Source organism: Pagrus major, chromosome 19, assembly GCF_040436345.1.
Source record: "Pagrus major chromosome 19, Pma_NU_1.0".
NCBI classification, from domain to species: domain Eukaryota; kingdom Metazoa; phylum Chordata; class Actinopteri; order Spariformes; family Sparidae; genus Pagrus; species Pagrus major.
In genome coordinates, this window is record NC_133233.1 from 16,687,354 (window position 1) to 16,703,749 (window position 16,396).

Below are 16,396 nucleotides of genomic sequence, written 5' to 3' on the forward strand. Positions count from 1 at the left end.
TGTAAGGACCTGCCAGAGGGACTTTTACACTGACAGAAAGAAGGTGTAAAAGACTGTAACAACACAGTCATCAATAAGCTAAAGGGTAGACTAGACAATGGCTAAAGCAAAGTTTGTTTTTCTTTCACTGATACTCATCTTCTAATTGCAAAGGCAGTGAGGAGAAAATGATCACACACACAGATAGAGCCGGGCATCGGTTGAAAATTTTAAATATCTCGATATCAAAAATGACCAGGTTTTCTACAAAAACATTTTACTTATTTAAAGTTTATGGTTATTATTTATAGTTCATCAGTGGGAAAATACTCTCTTATTCTTACAGAGAGTTAGATTAATTAATACCACTCTCGTCAGTTGACAACTGACGACATTTGTCTCGCAGCATCTTTAAAGCTCAGTGATTTACGTGTTATAACTCATTTGTTTGGCCTTGAAAAAAAAATGTTTGAAGTTAAAAAACTAAAAGTTGAGATTTTACAGGGGTTATGCGCTGAAATATTTCTTGGTTGGGCTGCTGGTTATCTGATAATCTCACACTGACAATGACACTTGAGGATGTCACTGTGTCCAGCCAAGAAATAGTGAAAAACCCCCACGAGATTTTGCTACCATTGGATACAGCCAGGATCACTGTTTTTTTCCAATCTTTCTGCTAAGTTAAGCTAACCAGCTGCTGGTAGTAGTGTCATATTTACCATACAGACATGAGTGTGGCATCTATCCAGTCCCTCCAGGAAGTTGCGATGTAGGGATCCCAAAAATTAATACAAAATCAACCAATCCCAGAGAATTCTGCATGACCGTGCAATTTGGTTTGAAAGTTTTCAACAAATTGGACCAATCATCCTCATTTCCTGTGAGTTTCACCAATCATAGCAGTCCCCCATGCACAATGTTGAGCCACTCATGTTTGTGAAAAAGGCCAGAAAAAAGTTTTTGAATAAAAAGTCTCAAATAAAACATGGTGAGCAAGCTTTATTCCGCATTTCTAGTTGGATGTGTAAAGAAATCAGAGATGAGATGGAGATCATGTGTGTGCAATTATACCAAAAAACTCTGAAATGCTATTTTTGGAATGTTCACTTGCTCCCGCAATTTCGAAAACCGGCTAGAAGCACTGCAACATGCATCGTAAATTTTTGGAGATGTTGCTGTGAAATCAGGCATTTAAGACCGCAAAGAACCTTAAAAAACAGGCAGCGAAATCCTGGAGGGACTGAAACCCTAGAAACAACCCTTTCAATCAAATTACATTAACTTACACTATCATGCCTCACACTGAACATTACAATATTCAATATTTATTCTACAACTTGGCATAATGTAGGCATGTTACTGAATAATACCCAGTGGTAATCACATTTGCTGCATCTGGGAAATTGCTAAATCTTTGTTTTTTGTAAGATGAATGGATAAAATATTGAAAGGCATGCAAAACAAAGCAGCTCCCATAGCAGAATTGCTCAATGGGAAGATGAAGGATTATCCCACTCAGTGGTTTTTATTGATACGGGACTCAAGGTTGATGCAAAATACTCTGCAGGAGATGGCTCTGCTGTCGTCGAGCTAATCCTCGCTATCATTTATCTTCAGGCTGGATAAAAATACAGTTTGAGCTTTGAGATGGGGTACTAAACAGGTTTACCCGCAAAATATACAGTATGATCAAACGGAGACAGAATGCATTTACACTTATAATCAGGCAGGCCTCTTGTGTCGTGGCAGCAGTGGTGTGAAATTGAAATGCAAGTGAGCCACATCATCACTTCAGGGGCCTCGCACTGGAGGGAAACTGCCTGTTCTCTCAGGGAGGAGAGACTGACCCAATCCAATTAGTAGGAAGAGTCAAGGAGAAAAACATGTCAGCGCTCTCAAAAAATCACACATATATAAAGAGCAGGCAGAGTCTTGTGTATGTTCATGGAATAAAACTCAATTAAAGCAGAAATACACAGAGCCTCTATAAGATTCGGGTCAGTGATCTACAGTAGTCTAGTGGGGATCTTAATGAACATCTACATACAGCTGTAGAAAGAGTGGAAAAATACACTTTTTGTCACCACAGCGTCCATAATTGATGCACCACATGTAGTCACTTCCCATCTGGGAAAAAAAACATTAAGGAACCAGAGAGATTTAATGTATATGAAAGCGCAGAGGGCATAAAATGCAGGTGGGGAATGAGCAACAGCACCATGGAGCCATCATCAGCTCTGAATAAAGGAAGTAATTAAAGGTCCCATATTGTAGAAAGTGAGATTTCCTCCCTTTTTTAATACAAAGCAGGTCTGGGTGCTACATGAATACTGTGAAAGTATCAAACATGCTCAGTCCAAGGAGAAATGAACACAGCACTTATTCAGAAATGGTTTGCCTTTAGACGAGGCGTAAAGTGGAGACGGAAACATGGTAGGCAGCACCTGCTCAGGCCTGTGAGAGCTGACCAATCAATAGAGACTTGGCTTTTTCAGGAGTGGGGCCTTAAAGAGACGGGCACTAAAACAGAGCGCTCAGACAGTGGGTGAATAGAGGTGCTGCCGTATTGTGTGTGAGAAAAATAAAAAAATATATAATAAAACGTTTTTTTAAGCGTTTTCTGGTAGACACTCAAAGTAAAAGTATGAAGCTGAAAATAAGCATTATATTGGACCTCAAAGGAATAAAAAAGAGAGTAATCAGGGAAGTAATACTCTGCTCTCCGTGGAATCTCTTATCTCCCAGTTCCCAGTGTGGAGACAAGCTAATGTAAGCAACAGTAAATGGCCACAGGCGGGTCCGGTCTATGCACTCACCCTCCGCCTCAAGTCCACCCAATCCCAACTCTCCAGCACCATGTGAGCACACATGTTGAACATGGACTGTCTTATCTGATCTGTCACTTATATAAGCTATTTAAATTGCTGCATAGAAGCTGTACAAGGGGCTGATGTATATCACGTGGGGTCAGTCTCATTATACTAAAAATACTAAACAACTTTTGCCCTCCTTAAACCATTATCTCCTCCCACTCCCCCTCCAACTGATCCAGACAACAGCTCTTAACATTTCTGGCTTCTGAGCACTGAAACATTGACAAATTACAGTATTTGTACTTCAATTAATCTCACTTAATTTTGAATTTATTAACCACAAAATCTTATGTTTGCTTTGTTTTCTAACATGCCTCCATTTGTAGCCACTGAAAGCTTGTGTTTTCTCTGTTTTTACTCAGTTTTGTTGGTGTGTTTGCATCAAATCAGGACGCACTGGACATCAGTATCTTCTGTTCCTGTTTCCATTAGAAAGCAGCTAAAAGTTGGCATGAAGTCGACAGATTAACAGACAGGAAAGGGATAGGAACAAGAGGTTGTGACCTCTGGGGTCATCGGCTGTCTGTCCGGAGCATATAAACCCTCTCGTTCTGCCCTCACTCCCGACCTGACCTCCTGACTGCCCAATGGTCATAAGTTGCAAGCAAAAAGGAAAATTTCTTGCTCAAGATGTAAACAAGTCCAAACTCTGTGAGAGAATTACACACACACACTGGGTTGACATGAACACCTGGGTTTCTAAGAGCCGCTAAATGATCCTTCTCAGAGTCTGCTTTCTCCATTAAGCTTGTTTCCTCAACTTCCTGCATCCATTTTCACTGAAAATTTACTGACTTAAAGTGACCACCGACATGTTTGTTGACTAATTTCAACCTTTTACATTAAAAGAAAATAAATAACGAGGATAATCACATTCAGCTGCATTCAAAAGATGTGGGAAAAACAGATGCAATATTTCTTGAATTTCTTCAGAGATTCCACAGCCCTACAATGTCTCAAACCACATTTATTTAATTTAAATTTATGCAAGGGATTAAAAATGTTTTAAACATCACACTCTGTGGTTGCTTCGTAGTTCAACAGGCTTTTGTTGGGGGAGAGGAAGGCAACAGCTGAGGGACCACTTAATGCACTGCAAAGCTCTTTGGAATATATTAAGTTAACTTGTGGCTCAGATCTCCATCCAGAATCAGGACATGAAAGGTTTCCTCCGTAGTCCTTTTCTCTCGCATTCTCTCTTCTAAGTGCTTATCATGCAGACGTTCAATGTCTCTCTATCAACTGCAAACAATGACAGAGACTAAGCAAAGAACTTCATTTGACACTGTAACTAAAAAACTGCAAGCACCTCATTAAAGCGGCTGTTTACATAAAGTCATGATTTGTTCTCCCTCATTGAGACATTTCTGAGAATGACTGTCGTTTTATTGGCTCGCGGCCGCCCAAGATAAACACCAGTGTCCACCGCCGCCCACTATCTCCAGCTATAATTGTTCATTATGTAAGACAGGCCCAAGATATTTCAGACAGCCTTCCTCTCGCTGCCAGACTACTGTGTAACTTTAGTACATTCACTGTAAAAGGTGGCGCTTCCATCCCGAGAAAGTCAAATTTAGACTTTCCAATACCGACACCTGCGAGATGCAATCTGCATATTTTTCCCACGAGGGGTTAGGTAGGGCCACACAATGGGCTCAGACCATCCTGGGACAAATTTGCGCTAATCATCCTTGTTATTTTCCACTACCTTAAGAGTAAAGTATGTGCGAGGTGCATTGTGTTTGGGTCCCACGGATCAGCCGCAACAATCTCTGCTCCACTGTTCAACTTCGGCTACTGACCGGAGCCTCATTGTTCCCCAGCATTTCCTAACCTCGGAGGAATTCCTCCTCCAGGAAATATGGTTTACAAGAGAAGGCACCAGGCCCAGCCACCACAACCCCCCTCCTTTCCCCCGACTACCCTTCACCCTCCTGGCAACATCTACTCTGGATCCGCTCTACAGTTTTCCCTTTCACCCCTCTGGCGATATCCCGACTACGCCTCTCCCTGCTGGTGCTCGGAGTCCCCTGGATTATCCCACCAGGGAGTCTCACAGAGGGGGAGAGGTGAGCTGTTCTCTATTCTGACCTCCAGACACACAGAAACTTGTGTGGTTCGTAAGTGGTTCTAGTGTGGCAGCAGAGGAAGCGGGGGAGTGTTTGTGTGTGATCAGATGAAAGTCTTCAATCTGACCCCTCTCCCTAGTAGGGCTGTCTTTGATCATCCTGAGTATCCTCCACGATGCTCCGCGGGACCTCCCAGACGATAAGACAGTAGATTATACTGACTCTTTGTCTTTTTCCTCTCACTTTTGAGCCATATCATCAGCTAAACCAACAACAGCTATCTTTCACTGTCAGATCTCAATCTGATGCATCCATCTCGACATCCCCTGGCCAGAACAGAGTTGCCTTGTAAGGGATCAGTCGCTTCTGAAATGAATCCCAGCTCCGGCACAACAGGGGAGATGAAGGAGGGGCTGCGACTGCATTCCCCAAACCCCCACCACCACCACCACCAGGACAGAGGACACATTCCCTCATGTAATCGCCTCCTCCAGATCTCCAGTGATGCCACTTCTAAGAAAGGCCAGATAGAGCAAGCAAGCGCGCGCCATCCCCTCCCTGGTCCCTCTGTCCTGCATTGGAAACATCTGGGCAGTGGGAGGAAGGGTCGGGGTGTACACATTCATACATGTGGTCTGGGAACTCTTAACGACACACAACACAGTGGCCCTTCGACCCGACTTCCCTGCAAAATTCCCAGAAGTTGAAACTGATGAGAAAATGGAGTAAAAGCCCTCCGAACCCACAGTCTCGATCACGTCATATCAGTGTGTTGACTGCGAGGTATTTCACCTTTAAGAGCCACAGCTTCCTTTCAAAACAGGCTTGATTAGCGACTGCACAAAGAGGACACGTTCCCAAAGTTTCCCTTTCCCTTCTGTCTCAGAGGTTGGGTGTCACTTAAGCTAATGCCATCAAGCTGACAGCAACAGTGTGCCGAGGCAGAAGTTTTCATTTGAGTACACACCTGTCCCGTCCTTGGTGGGACTCCCCACTTCTGGATTTGATCAAAAGTTGGCACAGGAGGTAGTAAAATGCACTCTCCTGTATGTTCTATGCGGCGTAAGAAGTGGGGTAATCATATGGATGGAATAAGTTACAAGCCTGAGTGTGACACACACTGAGTGAGATGAAATACAGATGTCATCACAGAAGTGTCCCTGATGAATTTGTCTTCTTTCTGTCCCTCAGATTAGCATTGTCAACAACCTGGACTGAGACACCGTAACTCTGATTTACACACAACGGTAAACATCGGCTGAATATTAAAACATTATGTGAGAAAATGGTCATTTAAAGGTGCACTATGTAGTTTTGGGGAAGAAGTTTTAACTGCATTCTCCTCCAAAACTACATAGTGCCCCTTTAAAGAGAAAAACTTCGTGCTCCAGTGTGGCAAATGACTCACAATACTTTCTGATCAGTTATTACCAGACAAACCACTGTGAGCCACTGAAAAGAGGATTAACATCACTCTGACTGTGCAAGAACTAAAGCTGTGCCATGCCCCTTTGTGCCTGCTTTCCCAATTTCACACTTGCAATCTGAAAAGTTAATATCTCCACCAGAGAGGCAGCACTCTGAAATGTTGATTCTCATGTTAGACATCACGTTGTTAGAAGGGTCAGTGCATGCAGGGGGGAGACCGCTCCACAGGTTATTAACATGCAACAGTGGACGAGTTGTTGCTCTGCAGCCTGACGCACCGTGCATACTAAACAGGCTGCCTGATTTTGTTTGTTTGTTTGTTTGTTTGTTTGTTTGCTCTGGGGGGGTTCACTTACTCGAGTTAAATGTGCAATTTACTTCTGAAAACTCACCGAGAGAAACTCCAGCGTCCCAACATAATCCCGTTCAGTCTTTAAAAGTTCATTCAGGACGCACACTCGCAGCCGGAGCTGTTTCTCCAGGTCCTTCCCGCTTTCGCCTCTGTGCTCACTTCTGCTCTCCTCAGTCATTGTGGGTGAAATAACTGCAAATCTGATTTTTCCTTTCCCACAAAGTTTCACATCACAAAACGGTGTTTTTCAGACGTGTGAAGTTCGCAGCATGGTCAGAACTGGAGGTTGCAACCCGGTCACTGCGCTGGAAAGTCCACGAAAAGTAGTAAAACAAAGCCGGGGTGCTGGATGAGAGCGCATGAACAGCGAGGAAAGTTTAAAAAAAAGTGAGTGAAGACAAAGATGGAAATGACACAACGGAGTGAGACAGCTTCCCTCAGAGCGTCACTGAGGAGAGGACATCAACTACACTCCAGTTTGAAAGTTGAGTCCATGTGACTCCTACAATCTTCATCCCAATCCAGCCTCCCTCCCCACAGCCTTTAACGCGGAGGAGGACCAGAGTCAAGTCAGACACAGTCCACACAGTGACTTCCGGCTTCTGTTTTCAATATAAAACCGCAGCAACAGGCTTTATGTCGTAAACTTATTAAACCACACTGTTCTCATGAACACACAGATGATGTGTAATGGATTAGAAATGCTAGTGAAAGCTCTTAAAAACGACATGCAGGAAAATGAGTGTCAATGTCATGCTTCTATGCTTTTAATTTGAAGGAACATATCCGGTACTTCTGGGGTTCTCCTAGTTATCTCTGTCTGGCTTGATAGCACAGGAAAATGTTCTCAATAAAGAACAGTCATGAACCTAGAAACATAAAACTACACAGTTTACCCAGTAAAAATGAGATAAAGATCAGATAAAAACAAAGACAGCAGAGCAGCCTGCAGCCTGCAGTTTTACTCCATTTCACTCATTTTCACTTATTTTCCCCCCACTGAAATTTATGGGGTGGAATAATTGGGAAATTTAATTGTTCCTCACTTGTTCGAGAACCCCTTGAAACCTTATCAAGAACCCCCTCCTTGTGCCAACACCAAACTGAAACCAGAGTGCGAGTGGCTGCAAAAGTCAACCATGCAAGGGAATTATGTTGCATTACTTTAATTGCTTTCTTTCTCCTTGTAATAAAGCACAGTAGTCGGTTAATGAAGCAATAACATTCAGCCGTAAAACCCTGGTTTACACCATTAAACTGCAAATGAGTTTATCACAGATATCTTTGTATATATAACATACTGTAATTGCATACTTCCCAGCATGTATATATAGTACAAATGTGTGATTGTATTTGCATCATGTGTAAATGTTTGCCTGTGAATTTGATGACATGTCCGTAATGTGTTAAAAGCACATCCATAACACGTTATAATGCAGTTATGATACTTTATAAACCTCTTCATCAATGTTTATAATCATGCATGACAACCTTTAACAAGGTTTGTGAAGTAATACAAGTGGTGGACATCATGTATTATAAGCTTAGCATTCGTAATGAATATATTTACTGTCATTGTGCATGTACAACAAGATTCAGTGAGCCGCACCAAGCTACAAAAAGGAATAGATAAAAAATACAAATATGAAATAAAAGCATGAATATAAACTTGAAACACAGAAAATATTCAAATATGATAAGAGGTATGAATAAGCATAGTTGTAAAATAGGCAGAAAAGTAAGTAACATTGTTCATATTGTGCCTCCATAGCACACAGTCTTAGCTGTCTCTCAGTGTTAGACTGAGCTGAGCCGTTGTTTGTTGAGACATTAGCAGTGGTTCCAGCTTATAATGTGCACATAGTGCTTTAAAAGTATAAACATTATTATTTGCACTCTGTATTGACTAGACAGATTGACCACTTTGGCTGTTTTAAAGCAATATATCTCCATGCCTGCATGAAAACAGTGTTTGAAAGAAGAATCTGAGTCACTGTATAACTACCTCATCTTTATCCAGTTATAAAGACACATCGAGAACGGCTCTAAAGTTTCAGGACAAATTATAGTTATGATTCATAGAGCCTGACGGATTACTTTCAGAAATGTCTTATAAACATCAATAATATGCATGCATGACTTTGTGAGCTTTAAGTAAAGTGAGGTTATTAGTGATGATGTATGACGTGATAGCAAATCATGAGGATTTATGAGCAGTTTTTGCTGAAGGCAAGTAAAGTTTATGACAAAAACAATAACAGTGATTATGGAAGCCATTTTCCAAAACACACAACTTCCCGTCCCATGCATGATTATAAACATTTATAAAGAGCCTTGTAAGAGCATTATGATGTTTTATGAACAGGGCCGCTGATAGTTGTGCTTGTGCCCAGGGCAAAATAATCCCCAGTCCGTTGTTTTAGGCCCTTTCATGACAAAGGGCCCGGGACAACTGACCTGGTGCCTCCCCACCTGTCTTATGAACGTGCTTATACAGTAATGCACCATACATTCAGTGAATTCATGCATAAAAACACAAAAACAACAATTGACAGGCACAATTAGTAACAAGACATTCCTATGCTAATTAAGTGTAATTGATACTGTCTGGCTGTCAAACGGACAAATAGAAAAATACAAACTTAACAGTAAATGACCTAAAAAAAAATCTTGTGGTATTTTCTTGTTACAAATGCGTCCTGTCTGCAGCCAAATGCCTCAGCATGGTGATTTTTTTCTGGTTTAGATTTAAGATATTTAGATTCAGCGAGCAGATGCTCTTGAACCACAACTCATCTTAATAAGCAACCAATCTTAATGAATCAATCCTCGTAGATTACCTCCACTTCCCACACTGCAGTTAATGTTTTCTTGGAATTTGGATACAGCTTCTCAAAGAGGGATAAACGGTGATCAGTCAGATTGTGTTTAATTAGGACAATATTTCCACTCTTGCAGCCACTTGAGAAGCTGGTTAAGTGTTTATATATTGAATTAGACACAGTCAGAGCCTGGGTAAATAGCAACGCAATCAACACTAAAACCAGCTTTAATTCCACCAGCTTGAAAGTCTTTTTAGGGGATTTTGGGGTAGCCATTATGAGCCCACAACAACAAGCAGGGGTTCGGTTAACTCCATTCTGCAGCAAATTCATACCCTTTGTTCTGTTAAAATGTATCTCTGCATTTTCTTGAGTGTTATCTGGCTATTAGAGCACATTCACCAAAAGAGAAAATGAATTTAACTGATGACTGCCACCCCAATTTATCAGCACCAGTAGGGAGTCTTTATTTTATGGAGCCGTTTTATGTCTCAATTACAGGTTAGTGTCAGTTTTGCAGGGTGAGATGAGGACATGGCTCCTCAACCTGAGTAAATCTTGACATGTAGTATACTCTGGTGGTTGAATGCAGCACTGCATGCCTTTGCTGTTTTTCTTGACGATGAAGTTATGTGCTGTACTGTTTCTGTGCTGCCGCCAGAGAGCACTGTTGTTTTTGACTAGAACCCTATGAATCTGAAGGGGTTTTCCATCAAACAGAACCTCATAATGGGTCTTCAAAGTCTGAATGGGCCTGGATCCCAGTCCAACACTAAATGTGCTAAATTTAGGTTCTGAAAGAAGTAGAGAAACCTTGACGACATCTGCGGTAGACCAACTTAATTATGGTTTTATATTAGCCATTCCAGTGCAGGTAAATTTCCAGACCCTCACATTTTATTACCCATGACTTTGGTCTGTGGAATTAACTTCTATTATTTGTGGTTTAGTGCTGCCGGTGCCGTGCTGAGGGCTGCCAGGAAGTGTTCTGTTCTTCCCAGTTGGAAAAGGAGTGTCGATATGAGCTGCTTTTTTCTGATTATTTGCACGTAACATCAGACATAAGTGTTGATAGCCATAGATTAACCCTGATTCCCACCCTATGAATCTGTTTATGGAAGCCAAAACAAACATGCCTACATGATATATCTGCAGTGTTGTCAGTCAAACATGTTCTTTTGTTCACATGTACTTCTGTCCATTCAGATGGAGGAAAACAGCGTGTAGGGGCCGGGGGAGGCTCAGAGGAGGAAGAAGTATTGTACTCAGGTGAAAGAAGTCATACCACAGGATAGAAATTCACTGTTCCAAGTCAAAGTCTGTGATTTAAGACAAAAATTATTAGCATCAAAATACACTTAAAGGTCTAGTGTGTAGGATTGAGGGGGATCCACAGGCAGAAATATATAATATTTGTAAATATATAATGATATATATTTTTCACATTATCCATTGTGTTTTGAATGTGTTTTCCTAAGTGCATTATCAGCTGAAAATATGAATTAAAATGTGCCCTTTATGTCTACACAAGAGCAGATCATCTTCCACAGAGTAGGCCATGTTGCACGGCTATGTTTCTACAGAAGCCCGGGATGGACAAAAAACAAACAATGGCCTTTTTAGCAGCCAATATAATTTCTCCTATATGTTTGGTAAGACGAGATGTATTCAGGTGGTTGCAATCTTAAACCTCACCACTAGATGCCACTAAATCCTGCACACTGGACCTTTAAAGTACCGATAATAAAAGTACTCATCATGCAGGATGATATATTTCAGAATAATACGTACTTTCAGATTCAGCCTCTGAATTGCAGTGGAGAAGCAGTATAAAGTAGCATAAAATGCAACAACTTACGTAAAGTACACTTACTTCAAAACTGTTCTTAAGTGGAGTACTTGACTAAATGTACTTACTTACTTTACACCACTTGGGAGGCTGAGGTGGGTTTTAAAACCAGGTTTATCGCTGCAGTGATGTGAGTTTTATTGCAGTCTATATTAGGCCTAGGCTGTAGGTACACATACGTCTTGATACTTTTTATCAAATAAAACCTTTTCCTGGCAGATCTTTGATGGCTGCACTACATTTAACCGAGAAGGAAAACAAGATATTTGCCAAAAAAAGCCATTCCGTGTAATTTAATAACACAACTACAGCCTTGAGTTAGTACATCTATGTTACAAAAGGGGCATTCATACTCAACTTTAAGATGTAGTAAGTAACAATCTCTTCATTGTGGTTAATTTGCACTGGTTTCCCAATGCAGTGGTGCGCAGCAGGCAGTCAAGATAAGTGCTTTAATAAAGTCCTGGTCCTGCTAACAGACTTACATCTATGTATGTATTATTCCTAAAGTTTAGTAGCACATCAGTTTCTTCCCTCTTTCTGCCAAGTTTCTGTCTCTGTTTTGTAGCTGATGTTCCCCTTTTACCAGGGATATCACTCACATCCCTGCAGCCATTAATCAAATAAACACTGTATATGCGATATCTTGCATTATATTGAAATGCTGTGGTAAAAACACAATGCATCTCTAAAGCAAGAAATAATCTATTTTGCTTCAGGCATAGACTGCACTTTGTTTATTCAGTGTTATGATAAAGAGATTATAATGAATGGCCGCAAGAAAAAAGTTTAGTTTAGTAATGTATACTCATCAGATTCAAAACAAACATGGAGCACATTCATCTTACTTTTTCCTTTTACAGTTCATAATGTCCAAATGTTCAGACTTCAGCCATTTACCATCTCTATACTAAGTAGATTTGATTTTATTAAGAAATAGGAAGAGTAAGTACTTAATTTAAGGGGTTTTTTTCACTGAAAGGACTAAATCACTTTGGAAGACAGACTCTGCAATTGAACTAAACTCTAAACAAATAGAGGGCAGCATATCACTAGAGTAACCGCTAACTGCTGCTAATTATAACTGCTGTTATACTCAGTTAGCCGTGCAGCTAGCAGTCTGGACTGGGAGCTCGGAGCACTATGAGTTGTAGATGTTTATACCGCTTGCACAAGAGCTTTGGACCAGGACAGGCTGGGGCTAGCCGGTTAGCATGCTAACTTCAGTATCTCAGCAACACAATGCATAAATGTCATAATGACAAAACTGCTATTTCTTCTGTTTTTTGTGATAACTTTGGTTCATTTTGTTTTCAACTAAAATCTTACATATGACACCTTTTTCAAATTCACTTTATTAACAGGTTAAATAAAACACTGATATTTTTTCATAGACTTTTATAGACATATTACGCCTTCAACATTGAGCAAATTCAATTTCCAGGTCTCCCCAGTGTGCACTAAATATAAGTCACACACTGCCTTCTTTGTATCTTGGTTTTGTCTTGTGATTTAACCTTTTTGGTTGGGTATTTGAGCAAAAATTAATTAAATTTTCCAGCATGCTATAAATGTTCACCCCCTTTTTCTCTTCTATATTTATGAGGGGACACTGGACCGACTGCATATAAATCTGAGTTGAACTTTTGGAAACTTTTGTTGTAGATAAATCTAAAGGGTTGTAAGATTGGATAGGAAACCAAGACGTATGGGTGTGATATTATGCCTTCTCCCACAGTTTCTATTTCTGGTTTATTTTAATTTCCAGATGATTCAAATCTTTCTGCTCACTTACAGAAGGTCATTGCCGTCTCCTTTCATTATTGAGACGCCCAGTTCTATTTAAATGGTAGGATGTAGTGCCTCCATCGCAACACCAAGGGATCAAAGATGTGACATGGAACATTAAACGTACAATATGTAACTCTCAATCAGCACAAATCAATCTTATCTTCACTCCTGTTTATCAACCTGACTGCAGCAGCGATCCACAGAGGTGACCTCCATTGTAGTAGTATGTAGTGTACCCTGACCTCCAACTGGAATATTCTGTATCTTTTTGCACATATGTGTACCTTGAGTTTATGTTAATGTCTCGTCGGATTAATGGAAAACTCTCAAGCTTTTTGAAAAAGATTGAAAAGCAGAAAAATATGTTGCTACTACTTTAATCCTTCAGATGTTCCTTTTTCGTGTATTACTTGTGAACATTATTGCCTTTTCAGTCTAAACCTAAAAAAAAACAGGTAATAATCCCTCATTTAAAGCCAGAAAGGTTGGGTACATGATAATAGTTGGCTAAATCCTCCACAGCCTCTTCTTTTGTCATGCTGACTTGATGGTCGGAGCAACAATTAACCAAAGCAGCGCTCTTCAGAGATCCTCTTCAACTTTATTGACTCTCCTCTTGTTCTTTAACCACTGCGCTCTGCTGCCAAGTGCCCCTGTTATTCATTTTGCCTCTCACTGATTTCTATCACTGTAAGCAAGTCTTTGTGCTTTGTAATCTAACCGATGGAAGTCTCTGGGCTGCAGATGTCAGAGCAAAGCTTAGTGTAACCCGTGTTTCATCCATGATCTCACGATGATGGATGATTGCAAACGTAAGTCTCTGTCACCGAGATGAATTCCCCCGAGATTCTCCATTCATTGAGAGAGTGATACATTTTTCTGGCTGCGAAATGGCCCACTTTGTGCTGCCTCCCAGACCGTGCACCATATTTAACCCCCTCGACTCCTTTTCTTTACTTCTTCCCCCAGAGTCAAAAGGTCAAAGATGTGCACTCACAGCCCGGCTCAGGGTCAGCTGAGATCTCTCAGATCCTGCACAAGCCCTAAAGACATCACAAAGACTGCAGTTTGAGAACACCCCCTCCTCATCACCACTGCGACCAGTCCCAGCCCCGCTCTCAGACTGCATGCTTATCAAAGAGCTCATTCACCCCTCGGCACAGTTTGAGACTCAGAGAGGAATATAGTGATTTACTGGACCTCGGTGCCACTCTAAGATTGCACGGCGTTTTGAGAAAGATGCCTGCTTCTTCACCCTCCCACAGACCACAGCCCAGAGCAGTGCCACACGCCCAGGTCTGCGTTCCTGTGTGTTAAAAACAACACAGACACCACCACACCGACTCCCGGCATCGCCCTCAACCTACGTCTCTGTGCCCAGCGCGTCATGCTTAACTGACCAGCCAACGTAACAGCCTTTACATGCAAGCGTTCTCACTCTCCCCACAAATCCCTGAACATGATATACATGGAAGGCAAAGCAAGCATTTTATGAATATGCTTCTGTGTGCAGCTGTCGCAGAGCTCAAAAAACACTTCGGTTTTCTGGGTTTATGTTATTTTTGAAAAATAGGTCTGTCAGAAAACCCCTTTTCAAACCCTGGTACAGCGAATTTAGATTCTGACGACATTTTCCAATAATGAGGGGGATTTTTTGGCATTTGAACCAGAGATGTGTTCACTTTGGATGTGCTGATCAAGCGCTTAGAGGTGCAATGAATATATAATTAATGTCACTTTAACCGTTAAAAATTGGCTTTATTTCCTCTTTGTACAGGTTACCACAGCCCACTCTGCTCTATGTGTAAAAATAATATTGCTCATAATTGCTATTTTTTATATTTTTTTTCTGACCTTATAAAAACCTTATAGAAAAGGGAGAATTGGCTTGCACATTTAACGAAGGTGACAAAATACAGAAGTGATCTTAAAGGATAAGTCCACCCAAAAATGAAACATCTACTCACCCCCATGCTGATGGAAAGACGGGTGAATTTTCATAGTCAAAAAAACATTTCTGGAGCGTCACCGCAAAACAGTGTTGCAGCATTCTCCTAAAGAACTGAAGTAGATGGGGACTATGCTATACTATGAAATGTTTTGTGGACTACGAAACTTTCCTTGACTTTCCATTGGCATGAGAGTGAGTAGATAATGACTGAATTTTCATTTTTGAGTTAACTTATCCTCTTATCTCTTATTACACCAAATAAGGAAATAAATCTTATTAGTTGAATTGGCTGTGCATTAAAAAGTCACGTAAAGACAGAAATGTACAGTCATCGTTCTACATAATATGTTATATATGTTATGCCTGTGAAACTGTTCACACAAATCAATTGTGTTTAAACTTGTTTTAACACTGAGGCTGGCAGAAATAATACATATTTTTTTATAGTGGACTATAAAACATCAGTTAATGTGCAACTTTCATTAAAGTATCAGTGTGATAAAACAATATCAAGCCAAAACTCCACACCTTTATATTGAGTTGTTGTGATTGATGTGGAGTAAAGTAAATATTAGTCCCAAATTTGTATAATCAATAAATCTCTCAAAGCTCTCTGATGTATAAAAGATGAGCCCACTGCTACTTTAATCCCAGCCTCAAGTCATCGAGCAATTTATTCCTCTGCTTATTTGAGCACCTGCGTTCTGTAAATATCATCATCTCAACTGTGTAATTAAGAGCCTAATTCCACTTATCTCCTGTGCACTGAGGTGGCTGTTGTCACAAACAGTATTCCTGTCCTGTCTACTGTAATGTCTGTTTGGAGGGGACGGGGTTCGGAGGGAGGGCTCGGGGTCTGTCGTACAGTAATTGGGTGTAAAACAGGTGGCGCACTGTTGACACTGGAGAGAAGCATGTGAAAAATGTGCTGCTGCCATGCAATCACAAAAGGAAAAGGCTGGCAGTTGACTTAGACATTTAATCACCGTGTTGGGTGATAAGTAGAGGATCAAACGGAGGCACGAAAAGCCTAGAATAACAGGCAGAGCCACCTAAAGCTCCACAGAGGGATCCCTGGTGGAGCTGGGCCAAGGCACTGACAGGGCTGGTAGCTGCTTATCACACTGGCTTTTGGGTGTAGAGGTATAAGCGAACAGGAAGCAGAGGATTCAGGAGCTCAATGGGCTCTTAAAGACTGGATCAACTATATTCATTTATTGTTTTTTGGATTTAATATGTCTTTCCTTTCCATGTGGGAGTGGTCAAGTCTGCCTGTGACTGA

General features: G+C 40.9%; 1 protein-coding gene across 1 annotated transcript in view; it reads right to left on the bottom strand.

Annotated features, from left to right (window-relative positions):
* Window positions 1-7,158, bottom strand: part of prex2 (phosphatidylinositol-3,4,5-trisphosphate-dependent Rac exchange factor 2) — a 99,307-nt gene extending 92,149 nt beyond the window's left edge. The window contains exon 1 of the mRNA XM_073488704.1: window positions 6,742-7,158. Within this exon, the coding sequence (XP_073344805.1) occupies window positions 6,742-6,879 (138 nt within the window). The 5' untranslated portion in view covers window positions 6,880-7,158. The remainder of the gene's footprint in view (window positions 1-6,741) is intronic.
* Between the last annotated feature and the right edge of the window lie 9,238 nt (window positions 7,159-16,396).